At 40.0% G+C, this 12,954-nt stretch overlaps 1 protein-coding gene across 4 annotated transcripts in view; it reads right to left on the bottom strand.

Annotated features, from left to right (window-relative positions):
• npnta (nephronectin a) overlaps nucleotides 1–11,533 on the bottom strand; it is a 93,217-nt gene extending 81,684 nt beyond the window's left edge. The window contains exons 1-4 of one of the 4 annotated variants that reach the window (XM_073042485.1): nucleotides 11,026–11,533; nucleotides 8,961–9,058; nucleotides 5,225–5,275; nucleotides 715–807 (exon numbers count right to left, since the gene is read on the bottom strand). In XM_073042485.1, the coding sequence (XP_072898586.1) occupies nucleotides 715–807; nucleotides 5,225–5,275; nucleotides 8,961–9,058; nucleotides 11,026–11,105 (322 nt within the window). In that variant the 5' untranslated portion in view covers nucleotides 11,106–11,533. Of the gene's footprint in view, nucleotides 1–714; nucleotides 808–5,224; nucleotides 5,276–8,960; nucleotides 9,059–10,573; nucleotides 10,668–11,025 lie in introns of those variants that run through there. The other 3 variants (XM_073042487.1, XM_073042486.1, XM_073042488.1) reach the window with 3 other exon arrangements.
• Between the last annotated feature and the right edge of the window lie 1,421 nt (nucleotides 11,534–12,954).

Raw genomic sequence — 12,954 nt, 5'->3', positions numbered from 1 at the left:
TATAAACTCAGTTGGGATGTATGGAGTGTCCCGTGTAGCATGTCTGGTGAAGAGACTTTCATGTCTAATCTGGGACAGCTCTTTTGTCCCCAGTGGTCACTCAGTTTTCACCTGTGGCTACAAGTAGCTGGTTACATGAAACCGCAGTCACACCCCGTACACTGCTCCAACAGGCAGGCTAAACCAGGTGAAGGTAGACAACGTGCTTTATACCCCGGTGAGATAGGGACCTGCCTGTCATAGCATGTGAAGTCAGCTCCGGGAGAACTAGACGGATGAGATCTACAGTGAGCTCCAAAGACCAGGAAGGGAGTTGTGCAATGCTCTACAGAAAGTGAAGGGCGTAACGAGGCACAGAATTCATGGCCATCCATTACAACCAAGCAAAACCCATTTGCGATATCTACTCATATCACTGGACTCAGACTTCCAAGGTCAAGAGAGTGAAACTGCCCTTGTACAATGCCCTTTTCTCTTTGCTCTTCCACACAGGTTTCCCATCATTGTCAGATATGACAGAAACTACCATATAAACTCAGGCCTGTTTTTATTATCAGACAGAACAAACTATTGTAAATCTGTGTATAGTTTCCTCTTGGAAAATAATAGTCCATTGTGATTTGAACACTGGTTCTTTTTATTATTTCTAAGGTATATAAGACAAGAGGTACCTAATAAGAATAAATAGGGCCATTGTTTTCATCCTGTTCTTACCTTGATTGCATGTTTTCCCTGTGTACCCTGGGTAGCACTTGCATTTATTTGGTCCCACGCACTCCCCATGTTTGCATCCATGGTGGCAGATAGCTGGCAACAGCAGAACAAACAAATTAACACTTAAAACAGATTAACCAGCAGCTTCATTAGCCCAGTCAAGCTAGCCTTTCCCGATCAAGAAGGATTCTGTTTCAATTAATTAAACTCAAAGGTCCAATCCAGCACACCACAATTTATTATCTCAACAAAGAATCATTTCTCAATCATTTATCACTTTATTCACAAGGACATTGACTTTGACATGCAATGCTTGTCCCTGAAAGATTATTAAAAGTGTACACATATATCAGTAATAGTGAGAAAGAAATCAATGAATTGCTATATATATAAAAAACAACTTATCTTGTACTTCAAGGAATTGCCCAGTCTGGTCTATATGTCACTCCAGAGTTTGGGCAGCATGGGCAAATAGACTCTCCTTTGAATTGACCTAGTTAGCAATTTGTTTTCGGGAAGAGATCTCATCACAGTATTTTTAGAGTAATCAGGGACAAGCAATAAATGTTGGCCTGTAAGCAATATCCATGAATGACTAAAAAACATTTTAAAAGACATATTTTCACAATGCCAAGCATTAGGATTGTAATTCATTCAAAATCAAACACACTCTTTCCGTATTTGATTTGAGCATTAAATATATTCTGTCTGATATATCACGTCTTCCCCTGAGATTCATTTCACCCATCTTTGAAAGGCATATCTTCCAAAAGGCTGCTCACTTCAAAATGGGCATCTGCTTCCTGCTGAATTGATAACACATGCAAATTTGAAGTGTTACAACAGCTAGCCATAGTCCCAGAGATGATAAAGGTCAAGTGAAGGACTGTATTTGTAATATAAAACTTGGGGTTCATCTCAGACTGGAAAAATGGTAAATCTGGGTTTGACATTCCAGTGATGGAACAAACTTATACTTACAGTGCTAGAGCTGCTTCCGGCCTGATAACTTTGTTCTATCTTCACCTTTGAACATCATTCTTTGTTTTCTACTTTGAATGACTCACCTTGATAGCAAAGTAAAGTTTCTTGCAATACTTCCAGGATGAAGAGTTCCTGCAAATTGTGCATGGCTGGGAATGATCCAGGACCACATGGAGCAAAGAGGGCTTGGTACTTGATCAATGCTGAACTTGGGCAGCAGAGATGGTAAATGGCCTCACTGCCCCTCACATTGTTTGAGCTGGGTGTGAGCACTATGCAAAGTGAATCAGCAATGTTTTGTGCACTTGATCACTTTCCAGTTAACTCCTGCTGGGCAAGGTGATGACACATTCCAAGGCTAAGTAGCTTTCTGAAACCATCCATGGAATGCTGGTGAGGTGACGATGATTGATGGTCTTAGTGAAGGTAGAAGGGGTGAATGCCTCCGTGGAGAACATTAGATGGGAAAGTTAGGAGTCCCAAGGGAATCAATGGTCCAATGGACAAAATGGGAAAGTGGAGTTAGGGTAGAAAATTCCTCATTGCCATTTGAGAGAGCCTTTGTTGCATTAATTGATTCCTGTTGCATTTACAAAAATACTGCATTTTAAAAGCACTTCTGTAGCTTCAGCATGCTTTGAGTCACACCAAGGTTACGAAAGGCATTTCCAACTTCAGCAAAAGAAGGAATGGACCACCTCACATACTTTACACCCATCCACTCCATTGGCCATCACCTGCTCCATCTATGGAAGAGTTTGCAATTCCCACATCAGCCATCACAAAAATAGGGAGCAAAAATAATGTCATTTTCAATGTCAAGTGATGGCCCTTGAAGAAGACAGATCTTTAGTTCTATAATTTTAATGAATGATGAAAATGTTATTCTGGTCTCATTTCTTACATTTTATTTTGTAATGACAGGACACAGAGGGAAAGAAACAAAAGGAAATGTTTCCAATTGTAAGAATAAAAGATCAAAAGAAACTTATATCATGGCATGACTAATACTGGAAATCAGTGGCATACAAAACAGGGAGAGGCAGTGAGTTTCTGAAAAGATATGTGCTGCTTTTGGAGAGAAGGAAGTATAATGTTCAGAATTAGCTACATAGCCAAAAAGGAAAACATTTACAGAGCTATGGGGAAAGAGCAGGGGAGTGAGACGAATCATGTAGCTCCTTACAAGTGTCACCAAAGGGTCAAATAGCTGACTTTGTGCTCTAAGATTTGGTGTTTGTTAAGAATTTTCCCGCAACAGAAGTTAATGAATGTCTATTAACTACTTGCTTCTTACATGACGTCAGGAACTTCCACTGAAGTTGCAGCAATCCTTTCCAATTATGTGTTGTAAGCACACTAACACGTTTCCATCAGAACACTCTTTGTGTATAGCTCCCAAAAATTAGTTTATGACGGATGAGAAGGGGTTGTTGGAAGAAATGCACAGTATTCATCCAGTTGCTTTGAAAGCTATTTATTAGACAGAGGATTTACTTCATGGTGGTCTAGTCTAATGCTTATTCAGTATCTTGTGGCTGAATCAAAGAAAATGAACAAACTGACCTCAAACTAATGACAGGTTTTCATTTATAAAATAGAACATTCTCACAGCAGTTTCTATTGGATTATTCTCACATTGGTTTGTATGCATTGCATATGCTAACCAGATACCTCACTCTGAACAGGGTCTTCTGAAGCAACCATTCAAGCGACAGGATACAGACATTCCTTAGTATAACAGGGTCAATTAGAAAATAAGGTAGCTTCTGGCTCTCCAGGAGATGTCTGAAGAAATAGTGAGAAGGGAGCTTTCACTCCACATCTAACTTGTTACTGTTCTTCATTTCCATTTTTATGTGGTTCCGTATCATTTTTAAGTTTTAAAATAACTTCACAATATTAACAGCATATAAATTTAAACAAATGCTTGATATTACTGCTTTCGTATTCATGCCCCACTAAATTTTTCACTGGACTGGAAAAGAAGAAGCTAGATCATGGAAGAAATATAGTTTCCATGCCCCCACTCTTAATACACGAGTGAAATGGGTAATGATCGAACAACTTACCATGTTCTTGTGATTTGACCTAGCAGAATAGACAAAGATGGTAAGCAATGCACACCACTTCTCTCCATATGTACACCACTAAGATGCCTCTACAAAACTACTAGAGCTCTCACAATCTAAAGATACCCTGACCTTTTATTGCAAGGTTCCTGCTAAATACACCTTTCTGACACTCGTAGTTATATACCATAACCATCTATAGCATTTCAGAATCATAATCAGAATTAGAATCAGATTTATTATCACCAGCATGTGCCATGAAATTTGTTAACTTAGCAGCAGCAGTTCAATGCAATACATAATATAGAAGGAAAAAAGTAAAAATAAGTAAGTAAATTAATTACAGTATATGTATATTGAATAGATTAAAAATCGTGTAAAAACAGAAACAATATATATTTTAAAAGTGAGGTAGTGTTCATAGGGTCAATGTCCATTTAGGAATTGGATGGCAGAGGGGAAGAAGCTGTTCCTGAATCACAGATTCTGTGCCTTCAGGCTTCTGTACCTCTTATCTGATGGTAACAATGAGAAAAGGGTATGCCTGGGGGCTGTGGTTATAAATCAGCGGAAATAAGATTTATGGTAACACAATTATTAGGCTCACCTTCAACTGAATTGTTCATAATTTTTATAGTAAGTGTAAATAGTAAAATGTAGTTTTTAGATTTTAGCAAGAAAAATTTCATTTACCCAGTCCTAGCTACTGTTGCATTGCATTGAATCCCAGTAGCTAGCAGGGGGCAGCAGTTGGGGCCAGGGATTAAGAGCAGTGTTGGCAAAACACCTATGAAGAATATTCCACTGTTGAGATGCCAGCATTCATCTAAAATTAGCACTGTTGTGATCTCTTAAAAACCAGGACCTTTCTGCTTTCTAACAGCATGCCTTTGTGAATATTACCAAGGGAGATAGCAAGGGCGGTTGCTGCTGCTTTGTCTTGGATTATTGTACAGACAGTAACACAACATAAGCACAAAACATTGCTGGAATTTATTGTCCACTATCATATTTCAGGAACTATACACATCTCCAGATCAAAAAGAACTGGGTCTTATATTGAACATCAGGGTATCAAACTAGAAACACAGCAAGGTCCCACAAACAACAACTTGATTATTTTATTTGATTAGATTAATTGTGGTTAACCACAGGCCAGCAAACCTTGATTTTCTTTGAAAGCATTCTGAGAAATATTTTACATCCATGCAGAGAGCCTCGGAGTAACAGCTAGAAGTCAGCATCCTCAATACTCTCTCAACACTATTAAGCAGCATAAAACTAAATAATGTTCTCAAATCTCGGGAGTGGTACATGAATCCTCTGACTCAGAGGAGGGAGCATTTCTGCTGAGCCAAAGCTGACACCTGTCAGTGAGATTAATCTATGCTTCACATACCCTGTCTTTAAACCACAAATTAACAAGATTATTGTAAGAAATATGTTAAGCTAACCTTTCAGAGGGTACGTTACTTGACATATTCTCTGCAAAAACGGGATGAAAGCTGGAAAACAAATATCCAGAGAATTCCAGAGGCTTTTTAGGAGGTTGGACTTGATTTAGTTAATAATCCACATTCTGGTACACAGACACACAAATACACACTCACCCAGACACACGCATATATAATATTCAACTATTAAAAACCTCTAAAACACATAACATTGGTCACAATTTTTAGTGTGCTGGTCAAGACCACACTGTTTACTCTGCAGTAATTGTTTGCATTAATGACTGAGAGATACACGGGGGAGAAATATTAATTACTTTTGGGTTGCCTTCTTAATCTGGTTACAAGGGCATGTCTGCTGATGAGTGACAATTGCCCAATCCAAAGCAGGAGTCTGTATGAAATTTATGCAGTGCAAACTGTAGCAGCATCATTCACCCTGTGGCTACAGCTCTCATGCCATTTACTGACAAAAGCTCGTGCAGGCATTGTTATTTGAAAGCACCCAACAATTCTGTATCTCAGAAAATATATCAAAATAATCTTTTGGAACAATCTATTGCAAAAATTTATCATAAATCTTTTTTGTTTATTAGGCTATATCTTAAAAAAAAGGAATTTAATTAATTAAGGATGCCCAATCTGTACATTAGTAGCAAAAGAAACTCCACGTCTGAATGCTGGTGTCTAATGAATTGATTCAGGAATTACTGCACTTGTTATCAATGGGCAAACCTTTCTACATGCAGAGTTTCAGAGATGCTTTTCTCAGTGGCAACATACAAAAACTTCTTTTGAACCTTTGTCTGCTGTGCAATAAGGGCAGTAAACTGTCACAAGAGATGTCCCTGTCATAAAGGTTGTGGCTGTAGGACGAACTGGTTAGTTCTTCCAAACAAAACTTGTTAGGCAAGATACCTTTACTGCATGATTTAATGATGCACTTTCAACTGCGTCTAGAGAACAGGAGTGAGGACAGCCTATTTAATGAAACATTGATGTAAGGTTATTCACCAACAAGTTCAAAGGTTTAAATTACGATCCATACTGAGCCTTTCCTCAGCCTTACCACCAACCACTTGACCATGGTTGTGAATGTTTTGGCTTTCACTGGTTGCTGTAGGATTATAGGTAGTTCACATTATCTTACTAAACTACAAACAGCTTCTAACTAATGCATATTCTCATTCCTGAGGTTGAAAAATTGGGGATTGCATATACAAATGGGTGTCAGTACAAGTGGATGAGGTTGATAAGAAAAGAGGAAGGATTCTTAGCTTAATAAATAAAGAGTACAAAAGCAAAGCAATATTGCTAAAGCTTTCCAAGTCTGAGTTTGTCTAGAATATTGTGCCCAATTCTGGAGAATACACTTTAGAAAGGCTTTCAAGAACATGTACAGAATTGTGGTAATTCTCGTGTACAGAAATAGCAGAAAAGCTGGAATTATTTTCCTTGGAGCAGAGAATGTCAGTGGATTTAATAGTAAGATACAGAATGATGCAGTGCTTTGACAGTGTAAACAGGTGAACACTGGTTCCATTTATGGAAACACCGGCAATCAGAGGACACAGGTTTAACTCGAAACGGTGTATGAATCAGAATGTCATTGAAGTGCAAGTTTTATGGATTGATCAGAACTCATTTCCAAAATGTAGTAGAAAGTGATTCAATGGAAGGAGTCAGATACATACTGGAAGAAAAAGAAAGGTAGTATAGTGGGGCAGGGACTGAAACTTACTAGAATCCTTTCCTTTTTGCAAAGTGTTGGGGCAAAGCTATGGGGCTTAAGATGATATTGATATAGGGCTGGGCTGTTCAAGAGAGGTGCCGAAGAATTTAAATTTCCTGATTTTTAAAGATTTCACATGCACGCATTTTAAGCATTACAGGGTGCACATGACTAAGATCTACAATCTCCTAAATGATTATTTCAGGGATCTGCAAGCTTGCATCTATTTCTAGGACATTGTTGCTAGAATAGCAGAACAAAGACCTCTGAAGACATGACACAGTTTCTGATATTTTTGAAAAGTTCTAAAGCTACAGTTGGACAAATGTACCAAGGTTAAAGGACATCCCCTGGTCTCTAGGATCAGGCACAAGGACTGTGCCACCTAGTGTCAAGCATATAAATTACAGTCAAAACTGGCAGAAATGAGAGCAAGGGAGACCTTGGGAGCTGGCTGTAGCGAACTATGGAATGGTCTGATTAATTTGGAGGAAGTTACAAATAACTGATTGTAACCAGTGGACATGAACCAACATTCAACGCTGCCACTTTGAAAATTCTCTCTGGAACACTCTAACATGCAGTTTTCAAGTATACTTGGATATTTCCTCTTTCAAAAAATACATCTGCCATCTATTCGAGGTGACACAGTATGCATTTTAGAGTGAATTAACTGCAGGAAAGATTTTGCAACATTGTACATGTCCAAGCGGCCCCTTGCATTTAAAATCCCAGTAGGATGTCAACAACCTTACTTAATCCCAGGCAAGCAAATGCAAAAATAAACTTCACCTACTCTTCAGGAGTAAGGATGAGCAGCCATTTGCCAAGCACATTAGAAGCTTCTGCAGCAAGCTTTAAACCTTTACTGAATAATGAGTAAAAATACTATTCCCCATCAACCACCCCCTCAACACGGGTATACAATTGTCTCTGGTAATGAATAAATGTGTGGGGTTTTGATTTAAATTATTGCTCTGCTTAATGCCTCAAAGAATGACCATTGCAAGGATACTATGCACTTGCCTTTAATCTCTTCATGAAGATGACTTGAGCAAATGGCCTAATCTAAATTTTTATTTTTAAAAAAGTGTGTTGCAGAATTTATTAAGTGCTTGCTAAAGAACTGTGCTATACCTCTGATACTGTGATTGACAATGAACATAATACTAAAGCTGAAACTTTCTAAGTTAAAAACAGGAAATACTTTACATGCAATTAGCAGTAATATTTTGGAGTATGTATTCCAGAAGGGTTGTGTATCTGGGAGGGCCATTAAAACATTCAAGACCATCTGAGATTTTTGTTCTTGTTTGATAAACATATTAATAAATATGGAATAAGAGCAGGAGAATTGTGTTACAGTGTAGATTAACCATCGGTTGAATGAAATCGATTGTTACTAAAGGTCCAATATCTGTACCCGGGCATCCAGTATTCAAGGTTCTGGATCTATGTAAAAGCAAAGCTCTGCATAAAGTCTCCCAGAGCAACATTATGAACTAGAATTTGCTACTTAAAATCATGTAAATGATCTCTCATTGTGTATATATTTCTTTGAGATCAGACAGTATAAATAAATTTCATGTGACATTCAATAAGATTTGCTTGAGAGACCTTTAAGGAGCTACCTGTCATACCCCTTTAAGGTATCTAAATGACACAACGCTGCATGAAAACCTCATCTCTACTGGAGATAAATGGTTGCAAGCTTCATACTAAACACTCTATAATATACATCTCTCCTAGTGTTTTGAAGTCCCAGCTATATGTATTTGCCTCTATAATACTGCTTCAATGTTCCTGATGTAAAAACACCCAGTATGTATAAAAACCTAAACATCTAAAAGGCCTTGATTACCTGTGTGCAAAAGTGCCTGTTATGTGTTTGTAAATGTCCTGGCTGTGTTCAAAAGCTGCAAGTGCATGTGAGCAAAAGCCCCAGCTCCCTGTTATGAAAGCTGCAGCTGTGCGCAGAAGCCCAAGCTGGCAGGTTGAGGTACTCACGCTGGCACTGTCCCCAGGGTCTGCGGCTCCATCCCCAACAGCAGTCCATTCGAAGCCCATAGCGGCACATGCCCGCAAGAGAACGCTGCTTGCGGACCCTGAACGGGAAACAAGGTCAGAACAGGGTCAGTGACTTAAGGCAGAAAGAGAAAAACCACCGACCGATGAGCTGTGTGTACCCAGGCTGATCGAGGGACATCATCCTGCACCGATTAGAGCCATGGGCAGTGTGTGTTAGATAGAAAAAGACTTGGATTGCTTTCTCTGGAGCATCTGGGCCCAAGGGCTGATCTTATAGAGTAAATGAAATTATAAAAGGCACAGAAAGTCAGAGCCTATTTCCTAGTGAGGAAATGTCAGATACGAAAGAGCATAAATTCATGGTGATAAGGGGAAAGTTTAAAGATTTGTGAGACAAGATTTTTATGCAGAGACTTCAAGGTGCCTGGAATGCGGCTCTGAGGGAGAGTGCAGAAGCAGACTTGATAATAACATTTAAGCACAGGCAGGGGGAATTCAGGAGGTATCAGTATCAGATTTATTATCATTGCCTTAAATGATGTGAAATTTGCTGTTTGGCTGCAGCAGAACATTGCAAATTACCTAAATTACAAAAATAAATGGCGCAAACAATTATATAATGAAGTAGCATTCATGGGTCATTCAAAAATCTAGTGGTAGAGGAGAAGATAGCATTAGTTTAGATTGATATCATGGTCAGTGTAGACTTGGTGGGCTGAAGGGCCTGTTCCTGTGCTATACTGCTCTATGTTCTGCAGAACCTAAGCAACTCCTTTGCCCCACCATGACCTTGACAGTCCTAATCTCATTTTCCAACATCTGGCCTGAAACTTTTTATGACTTGATAATTCAAGAGCTCATCCAGGTACTTTTTAAATGTAGTAAATGGACCTGCCTCCATCACCCTCTCAAGCAATGCACACCAGATCACAGGCATTCACCTCAAGTGCCTATCTAGGTGAAGGAGTTAAAATGAAGTACATTAGAAAGGGTTTCCTCTGAAGGTCATGATCAGCAGACACAGGTTTAAGAATATTAGTAAAGAAATCAAGATGTATTGGTGAACATGGGTGCATTGAGGTCAGGCAGGAAATTTCTTTGATGCATTGAAACGGAAAGACCGGCAGAAGAAAATTCATTAGTCAAAAGAGAATTGGACCCCTATCTAAAAACAAGGAAGAATTTGCAGAGATAGGCAAGAAAGGCTGTGGAATATGGCTTTTAAACCACTGTAAATACAAACGTTTGTAGACGGAGTTAAGATACTAGGAGAAGAGTTTTTTTTTCCAAAAGTTTCTACACCTCAGAAGTACTTCACTGACTGCAAAGCACGTTGTAATGTAATGATCAGGGACGCAATAGGTTTTCTATAAAAAGTTACGACTTTCTTTCAGAACGGTCTTAAAAGGCCAACTTCTCTTGCTCCCATGAATGGGACCACCTAAGTGGATCTTTTATTGATTCATCCCAAGTACAGTAAAGCGGTCTCCTTACGATTTTCCATTCCTGGTCACGTTTAAACTGATTATTTACATTTGCCCCAAATCGGGATCTGGAGAAGTGCGAGCACATCGATCCCTGGAGATCCTTACCCCACACACGGAGTCAAGACACACTCACTGAGGTACAGATCATGCGGGCGAACTGTTGCATTCCTGCACACCCCAGCAAAGACTCCATGTTACTACGCAAGCCCCAACTTGACAGCGAACTGGTGCCTGTGTGTCTGACAAGTTTTAATCGCAATGATCTGACTGGATGCACGTTGTTCTTTTTGTAATCCCGGGTTCTGTACTTCGATTTAAAAAAATACGCTGAAACGAAATTACACACCATAGCAGAGCTTTGCAAACAGTCAAGTGTCAAACGTGACAGGTGTTACACCACATTAATGATGCAAAAATTTAAAATAATCAATGAACAAAGAAAGATATCACTTCGAATTTAACTGCATGGGGAATTTATAATTGTCGGCGACAGACTCCAGTTTATGTCGCTCTGCTACGGGGAGAAACGCATCTCCGAGTTCCTTGCATAGTTTTACCTGTTTCTGCTGTTTTCTTCAGCTGTGACACACAGATACAATGTAGACACGGCCAGCAAGTGCCCCACGAACGCCCTCATGGCCTTCCCCTTCCCCCTTGCAATCTTTGTCCCTCGATAAAACACAACGAGTGCAATCGGCAGCTGTTTCTCGATGTAGGGAATGACCCTTGCTGGATCGGCGCCGCTGAGCTTGGTCTATTGGGAACTCGCTTCTCGCCACCGCGCTCCCCTGGTCTTGCTGGAGTTAATTCCCGTGGAAAAGAAAAATGATCCAGTAGTTAGTTCTCGCAGAGATTCGGTGGTGAATGCGTTCAGTACGGACTGTGTCCCTCTCTTCTATTTCTACTCCTGCCTTGTCGCTCTGCCGAAGATTAGATCCCCCGGCGGAGGATGGCTTTGGTTAAACTCCGACAAGTCAGCGGAGAGCAGGAGGTGCGAGTGTGAGTGGGAGAGGTTGGGAATGTTGTGCTGTGTAGGTTGGAGCAGGGTGCGCGGGAGGTGGGCAATTGTCATGCCCCTAACCCAACCCTTCCCACTTTCCCGTCCCTAGCCGCAGCTGTTGTCAGTCATGGGCGAAAAAAATGAGAGAGAGAGAGAGAGAGAGAGAGAGAGAAACAGACAGAGAGAAGTAACGATAAATAAAGTGGGAAACAAGGATGAGGACATAAACGTGAAAAACAGTGTCGTAATCGGAGGGAGAGAGAGAGAACCTTGCAAAAAACGATATAAAGAGCTAACAGTATAGGGAGAGTTGAGTGATCGTGAGATTAGTATTGGAATTGTTTTTTTTATAGACATGTACCGAGAAAAGCATCGTTTTAATAGTCTGCGTGGCGCCGGGGGATACGATATCACGTAGCAGAAGGACGCAGAATGTAGCGTTGAATTTACAGAGAAAGGGAGTGCAGGTAGACAAGTAAAATGCAAGAATTCACCTTTGGTCAGTCCAGTCTCATAACACCTAGAAGCTGTCCTTCAGACTGAAATGATGCAAAGGTAAAATAGGTTGAAGCAAATTGGAAGAAAAAAAAGATGCATTGTGTGAGAGGATGGATTGGATGAATGTAGGATGCTGCACTCACATGGCAGCCATGGGGAAGGTAAACCAGGATCAATCCAGAATCACAATGGAAATTGAAAATGAGAAGATTGAGAATCTGTTCCACTGAATGGCGAGAAGCTTACTGGCTAAAATTTCTCCATTAATATGTTATCACCAGTTATAAGGGAGATTTTGCCCAATAGAGAAGAGGGAAATGGCAGTTCTGCCAGGGCTCAATGCATTGGGGTCAAAGATGACCTCTTGATCTCCCAGTCTCCCTTGTTATGACCATTGCACTTTATTTGTCTACCTGCACTGCACTTTCTCTGTCACATTCTGCATTGTTTTCCTTTTTACTACCTGGATGTACTTGTGTATGGAATGGCCTGTCTAGATTATCTGCCGACATTCCACCATAGCTTGTTACATGTGGCAATAAACCATTACCAATTTGGTCTTATATTCCTGGCAGGTGGGCACATTTGTGAGCACTCTGTACTGGAATGACTTGTTCAGGGAGACCTGAATTATTCAACAGCTGGGAAAGGGTGATGGGACCTCCTGTGTTGGATTCTGAGGGGAAACGGATTGAAGCATCCTTAGCTCTGCATTGTTCTCAAACTTGCTATTAAAGTGTTCAGCAGCCAATGAACTACAGTCGTCTTACTTTACACAGTGTTTGGATTTTCTAACAACATACTCTCCTTTTGCATTCTTTAAATCTGGAACTGGGCAAGGAATGGACATAATTTCTAGAAAAATGGGAGATTAAAGAGTAAATCAATACACTTGAATTCAACAGCATTCTTCTCAAGTTTAGACACTCACAGGGGTGCGGACAAGTATTTCATTGGCAATCCGTTCGCCATGTGCCATGATTCTCAA

Source organism: Hemitrygon akajei, chromosome 4, assembly GCF_048418815.1.
Source record: "Hemitrygon akajei chromosome 4, sHemAka1.3, whole genome shotgun sequence".
Taxonomy (NCBI): Eukaryota; Metazoa; Chordata; class Chondrichthyes; order Myliobatiformes; family Dasyatidae; genus Hemitrygon; species Hemitrygon akajei.
Note: the sequence above shows the minus strand (reverse complement) of the source record. Positions and strands in the feature narration are given on the sequence as shown.